General features: G+C 40.8%; 1 protein-coding gene across 1 annotated transcript in view; it reads left to right on the forward strand.

The window, feature by feature from the left end:
• Nucleotides 1-7,430, forward strand: part of rfx7a (regulatory factor X7a) — a 42,968-nt gene extending 35,538 nt beyond the window's left edge. The window contains exons 7-9 of the mRNA XM_056461741.1: nucleotides 67-274; nucleotides 399-700; nucleotides 837-7,430. Coding sequence (XP_056317716.1) covers nucleotides 67-274; nucleotides 399-700; nucleotides 837-4,292 — 3,966 coding nt within the window. The 3' untranslated portion in view covers nucleotides 4,293-7,430. The remainder of the gene's footprint in view (nucleotides 1-66; nucleotides 275-398; nucleotides 701-836) is intronic.
• The last annotated feature ends 274 nt before the right edge of the window (nucleotides 7,431-7,704 follow it).

Consider the following 7,704-nt stretch of genomic DNA (forward strand, 5'->3'; position numbering starts at 1 on the left):
ACTCAAATACGAAGAAATGACATATGTCGAAGTTGTTGTATTGACTATCATTATTTTCATTCTCAGTGTGAAGTGTTTGAGTCTACTGGTCAACTGTCCAGTGCTGAAGATGAGGTGCGCATGGCTGCATGTGGGTTGGTTTGCGAGTGGGCACAGAAGGTGCTGAGTCGGCAGTTTGACAGCGTTGAAGATCTGGCTCGGTTTCTTTTAAACAGCCACTACATAGGAACCAAGTCTGTGGCTGCTCTTACTGTGATGACCGGTTCCCCCTCAGGTACAGTAACATTGGAAAAGCCTGCCCCTATTCTTGGAAATGTCTCCACCTTGTGGCTGTTACACACTTTACACACTTTAAAATGGTAGTCTTTTTCTAAAACATTTGCTTTTTTTCCCCACAGGAGCAAAGATGTCCATTCAGTCATCTGCGTTTGCTCCTACAACCGATTCACACTCATTCCAGCCTCAGGTTAAAACCCTGGTTTCGCCCTCCATAGATGCCAAACAGCAGCTACAACGGAAGATACAGAAGAAGCAGCAAGAACAGAAACTGCATTCTCCACTCCCTGTAGAGGCTCTGGCCAGGAGGGCAGATGGGGGCATAACTCCTGTAGCAGGCACAGGCATACCCTGTGGAAGTCCTGCTCTTCTGTCGCCACAACCTATTGGCATTGTGGTTGCAGCCGTTTCCAGCCCAATCACGGTAAACTGCAATTTTTACACAAAAGTACTACAATGTATTGGTTGTTTAAGTTTTTTCAAGTGTAGAAATGTATTTAGTAATTGCACCTATTTTTTTAATAATTGTTCTCTCTCCTCCTTTTTTATATTTCCTGCAGGTTCAGAGAAGTAGGCAGTTAATGTCTCCTAGCCCTGTTCCCATGGCATCTCCAGACAGCAAAGTTCTTCCTGTAAACTTTCAAGTGGTTACCCAATCTGTTCAAGCTGTTAAACAGTCCCCCAAGGCACCTCATAATATCTCAGCTAGTCCAGTAAGTGACCGGTCAGCCCGTCACCGGTATGCCCAAATTCTGCCCAAGCCATCTGCCTCAAGTGGCATAACTCTACGTTCACCAACCTTACTTATCACCAACAGCCCCATAAAGACTGTAATGTCTACTCCACATGTCAGTTCGGTCAATGTAGTCAAAATGACGACTATAGCTCTGGGCTCTAATGGCAGTGGGACTAGCATGCCAGCAGATGCTCCTACCAGCAACAAAGCCAGACCTGCATCTGCTGGAGTTTCTAGTCTCAGCGACGATCCGCAGCCAGTTACTCGTGTCCGCAGTGGTTCTATAGCTGCAATGCCATCTGCTTTGGCTCGGTCAGGGCGTTCAACAACCATAACACCTATCAGCGATACTAAAATAAACACAGAAGCCATAACTGGAGGTGGGCAAGAGCAGGGTGGTATTAGTAGGCTGGCAGCCACTCCAGAAGTTGGTGGTATTGGTGTACCAAGGTCAGTAATGTTCAAACCCAGAGCAGCTAGCGTACCCACTCCTCATGACAAGGCTTCTCCTGGATTGAGCACAGGTACCAAATGCAATGGAAGGACACTCCTTAGAGTCAATAATATGGCTGCTGGCAGCAATAATATGTCCAACACTAATGAAAACACTTTGTACCAAATCCCAGGTAGCACTCAGTCAGTGACTGATAAGGTAATGACATCACCCAAAGATGCAGTGTTGGCATCCAAGAGCCCTCACAAAAGACCTGGCTTATGCACTGATTTGAGCCCAACACCTGTTAAAAAAGCCCACATCTCAATATTACCAGATACTGGTTCGATTGGACAAAAGTTAGATATAATGGTGAAGCAAATTCCAAGATCATGTACTCCAGTCAGGCCAGAAAGTGCACCCCTCACGGCCATGGCCAAAGTTACCGCAGGTCCGGTAAGGAATTCTGGCTTCCAGACAGTTCACAGGCCACAAAGGATCTCCCAAACCAATGAGATGCTTTGTGGTCTAGAAGGAGCTTCATCAGGATTGGACTATAGAGTTCCTGCCACCTCTACATTAAGTCAGGATTCTTCATTGGAGAATACAATATTTCAGTCTGTTTGCAGGCCTCGGAGCATCTCCCAAGGGAGATGGGAAGGATCTTCAACAACTGTTGAAGGCAGAGCTGTGGTCACCCGAACTGTTAGCGCTCCAGGTCAAGCTTTGCTACAGCAAGCTACAAAAATCTCACAAGATTTGCTTATAGACCAGACCAATCCTTCTGGAGTTTGTGAACTAAAAGGTGTCTTTTGGGGCAGTGAGCTTCAAGATGGCACTCAACAACATCAAGATGTTTATGGTGCACAAATGGTGCCTGAGCCAAAGAAAATGCCTACCCCAGTGATGGACCCCCTTCCTGCAATTACTCAAGCTTCTCCTTCCAACCAAGAGGCTCAGATGAGTGACTATGGCACCCAGACCAACATCGGCTACTTCACATTTAATGATGATGACATGACGCAGGATAGCATTGTGGAGGAACTTGTACAAATGGAGGAGCAGATGAAAATTAATAATAGCATACAAAATTTCAGCAACTGTGTGGATATTTCAATGCAAGGCCAGCAACAATCAATGCAGACTACCATGATGTCTACCCTACAGACCAACACCTTGTACTATAGTTCTGCTCATAGCAGGGGTACCCCAATTCAAACACCCACTCCAACACCTACTCCAACTTCTGAGATGATGGGAAGTGGCCAGGGATTGATGCATGAAAGCCCCTGTTCACGCCTAGTTCCTACCACTCCAGTTGACAGTGCTCTTGGAAGTAGTCGACAAACACCTATTGGCACACCACACTCTAGCTGCAGCAGTAGTGTCCCACCCAGCCCTGTTGAATGCAGGAACCCTTTTGCATTTACTCCGATTAACTCAAGCATCACTGGATACCATGATGGAAGTACTGTCTCTTCAAGTCCTGTAAAGCCCATGCAAAGACCAATGGCCACACATCCAGGGAAGACTAAACTGGAGTGGATGAATAGTGGATACAATAACAATAGTGGGAACTCCAACAATGGCATAAGCATTCTGCCCAGCTACCAAGACTTGGTAGATGACCACTTTCGAAAGCCTCATGCTTTTGCCATCCCAGGCCAGACTTATCAGTCGCAGACCAGACATCATGACACGCATATCAGCCGCTTGACACCCATTTCACCTGTCCAACAGCAAGTGGCAAGTATGGCTAGCCTCAACAAGAAAGAGGGTTTTGCAGTCCCAGCACCCCTTGATAACAAGGCCAGCTCTTCCTCTGGAACATTTCGTTGCCGGAGCGTTAGCCCGGCAGTCAGGCAGCGCAACCTGAGTGGGACCCAAGGTCCAAATGTTCCTGACACCATGGTCTCTCATTTCAACTCACCTGTAACACCTGAAGTGCTAAGCATATTTTCTAACAGTGACCCTGACGCAAGCGTCAGCAGCATGGCACAGAGGAGTCAGTCCGTTCCAGTTACTGTGATGATGCAGTCTGAGGTGCTGCCCATGCAAGCAGGCCAGCAGATTAATACCAAAAACATCACCAGTGTCCTCATCAACAAAATGGATGGTGATGGAGATGACTCAGTACGTGGCCTCGGAATCAACAACATGCCGTCCAACTACACTGCCCGCATGAATCTCACCCAGATTCTGGAGACCACCACAGTGCCCAGCCTCCCTGGTAGTGCCAGCCACCAAGCTCTGATCTCACCTTGTTCATCAGCCTTTGAGTCCCAGAAGCCTGGTTACCTCATGAAAAATGCCAGGGAGGAGCCGATGATCTTCTCTGTAGGTGAAAGCCAAGCACAATCAGCCTCAGTGGAGCACCAGCCACCACCACCACAACAACAGCAGCAGCACTTAGGTAGACGACAGCTCCTTGGGCAGGAACAACAGAGTCAGGCCATTCTGTTGCCTTTACAGCAAAACCTCCAACAACATCAGCACCAGCAACCCTTGGATCTAGATCGAACTGTTAAAGATCTTTTACATGCGGAAAGCTTGAATGCTGGCTCACAGCTTGTGGGGCAAGGATCAGAGCTCAGTGCGGGAGGTTCAGAGTTTCCCAACAATATGCGACTGACTTCGGAACTGACTGGCAGCATAAATGATTTAAATACTTTGGACACTAACCTTCTTTTTGACCCCAGTCAACAGCAAGGACAATATGAAGACTCAACACTGGAAGATCTAAAGAATGACCCACTTTTTCAACAGATTTGCAGCGAGACTGTAAATTCTGCTGGCTTTGACTGGTTGGAGAGCAAAGACCAGACAACAGTGGAAATGCTGGGTTAATTTGAGCTTGTTTTAATATTTGTACAGTTTTCTATGTATGTACTTTTGAAATCTTTTCATTCTATGTATTCACCTCATTGTTGTGCGGCACCTACTACAGTAAGCCCCTGTATGTCATGACACAGGCTCATACTGAAGTGTCAGGCTGAACAGAAATTATTGCGCTTTTAAAACTGCCGTTTTTTTATTTAGTTTTTTGTCTCAGTAGTTAGTACAACACAGGGGGAGTGCTGTCACATTTTTTTCTCCTCTTTTTTCCTGTCAGTCAGAGCTTTACATAAGAACTCATCAGAGAGCTTTCTATGCCTCTACACTGTTTTGAGCATTCAGTTATGGAACTTTTATATAAACCTTTGAATATTTTGCATTCAAAGGACATTGCATGGAAGACTGGAAAATGAGAAATTCTTTTAAACCCTTTATCTTAAGAATTTAAGAATTTGTATTTTGATGTCACACCAGCTATGTGAGGTATTGTACCTTTTCTAATTAGCTTTTTCATTCTGTGAAGACAAAATCGGTGCTTCCATGTGCAGAAAACTCTATAAAGCTTTGAACATACTGTAATTTCCTACAGTAAACCGAACAAGAGATCACATCAGCAATGTTGAGCTTTCAGGTCATGCTTAATATTGAAATCCAACAGCTTAAAAAGCTTAAACCCGCAGCAGCTGTTCAGAAAGTAACTTATTGTTAAAATTAGCATTGAGAGCCAATTAATCTTATTGTCAACCACTATGTTATTTGGGGAAAAATGCATATACTTGCACAAAATGGTTTTATGTTAGATGAATGATGTTCAAAGTGAATAAATGACTGTACTTTTAGGATTTAACATCATATATGTTAATGTTTAACTAAATTGCAGTTTATAAATTGGAACCCATGTGGGTTTTTTTTTTCGTTTGGCATTACGCTTCCCTAAGCTGCGTCTCAGGTTCCCCAGCCTGTAGATTTAAAGAGATCAATCAGATTTTATCCAGCAGGACAGGCTGGGTTTGATTAATACGCAATCACTGAATAATAATAGCACTGGATATTGCACTAGCTGGCACCTTTTATTATATTTGCGAATTGAATATGCTCATGAAATGTCTCATTTTAAGTCAGAGAATTTGAAGGAAATATTGGGGGTATTAGTAACCGGTGAAACCAAAATGCCAAAGGAGGTTATCGTTGTGGAAAGAAAAGGTGTAAAACTATCCCAAATGTCTATTGTGTTGTTAACTATGCATTAATGAGGTCAAGAAATAGTTGATTAGCCAGATTTTTGTCTCTATGAATATTTCCCAAATTGATGCTTGTAATTTAGCAGTTTGCGTAAATGAGATTGATTGAAGTATATATGCTGTCATGCACATGCCTCGTTCTGGCATTTTCAGTGACTGTTCTACTTGAGCACTTCATTCAGGAACTTCTTTGTAACATGCACTATTAAAGAGCCTGTACCCCTTAATCATAAAAACGTACCAGCTGTAAAAACATCAGGAAAACTGAAATTACCCAGATTACATTACTAATAAATGAGCTCATTGCTAATTTCATCGAAAATCCCACCCCAACTCCCACTTGCTGTGAAAGCTGAAATGAAGACATTTAAAGCATCATTACTCCACCATTTTGTACTGAAGTACTTGAAGTACTAGTAGACTACTTTCAGAACATGAGACACATTGTTTGCAGAGTGTGGTAGTTGTTAAAGTCCATCTTAGCCTTACTTCCATACCAAAGACAAGTTTTGTATTTACTGAGAAAAAACAAACGTTTAAAGGAATCCTACATTTTTAGTTTCACCACTTTCAAAATCAGCTTTTAATATGCATGTTTTTTAAACATTTGTGGAAACGTCACCTAGGCTCCAAAAGAGGCCAATATTGTGGGCTTAAAAAGGGAACTTGTTTTGTTGAATGCATAGTGTTGTTTGACCACTGTAGCACTTGAATTTATTTACAGGACATGTCAGACTTCATGCTTTTGGTATTTGTAGCAGGAAACCTTGTTGTTATGCTTTGTAAATAAGCTACATTTGTAAAGGGTAAAAAAAATGACACTGTATTACCAATTTTACTAACAATCATATTGACAGTGTGACCGAGTTAATGGTTGTCGCTGGTCTTTTTGACCGTTTTTGTTTTTAATTGTTACAGTTACTAGTTTTCACAACTAGACATCTCTTGTATAAATATAGCTTGTGTGAGTTTTAAAGCATTTTTTCCACTTATTTAATGTTTACTGGTTTCCATTTTTATAGCATCTTGCCTTTGTTTTGCAGACGAGTGTGCTTTTGTGTGAATATAGCATGAATTTTAAAATGTGTTCTGGTTTTATATGACCAGGTTGCATATCTTTTTTGTGATAGACAGGGATTTTGCAGTTAATACTGGTTATGTAACTACTGAAAATTCACAAAGTTCTTGCAGTTCATTTTATTGCACTAATTTCTTTAATGAACTTCTGCTTTGAGAATTTCAGTGCAATACATGAAGCCCCAGTATACTGTTTTGAACTACTTTTTAGGGGTGGAAAAGATTCAGATGAAAAGTGTTTGTTCTTACGTTTAAGAGACAGTTGATAAGTACTTGTAAAAGAGTGAAAGCAATTAAAATGTTTAATTAAAAATGTTTAAGTAATGCAATGTTCATTACATGATCAAAAGCGTAAATATGCATTTAATTCACTGTACATAAATGTCATGAATCTTTATAGCAAAATAAGTGTTTCTGTCCAACAGAAGGAAATTCACCATTGTTTTGACGACTTGGAAAATTATCCTATGTTCATTTTTTAATTAATATTATTATTATTTATTTAAAAATGTCTTCAAGATGAGGAGTTTCCTTCCTCTGTTATTATGTATGTTAACATTTTTTTTGAACAAGCACTACTATTTCTACTTTAATGAAGAGGCAGGCCAGATTTGTGACTGTTCTATTCTCTGACCTGGTAGAATTAATTGTTCTCTGTGTGTTTTTCCTACCTTTGCTATTCTCTCATGTTGTTATTGTTTATGTACAGTCTCTTTATGCTAGTTTGATAAATTTGTTACGACATTTCAACAAGAATTTCTTCATTCTTTTGTATTGAAAGTGCTTACCGATGTTGAGATTTTTTTTTTTAAAGTGGTTTTAAAAACCAATAAACATTTTGTAAAGTACTGCCAATGGTTTGTTCTCTGTAGGTGAAATTACCATGGTGTCTAAAAGACCTGACCAGGTTATATGCAAATGCTTTACTAAAGCTTTTAGTAAATATTAATTTGAAAGGATTCAAGCAAAGTTACGAAAATATTTATTACAATTTTAAATAACTGCTTTCTTATTGGATGTACTTTCAAATAAAATTATTACTCCAGTCATTAATGCTTTTATTGCTATTATCGATAATAATAATAATATTAATATTAATAATAATG

This window comes from Danio aesculapii, chromosome 7 (assembly GCF_903798145.1).
Source record: "Danio aesculapii chromosome 7, fDanAes4.1, whole genome shotgun sequence".
Classification (NCBI taxonomy): Eukaryota; Metazoa; Chordata; class Actinopteri; order Cypriniformes; family Danionidae; genus Danio; species Danio aesculapii.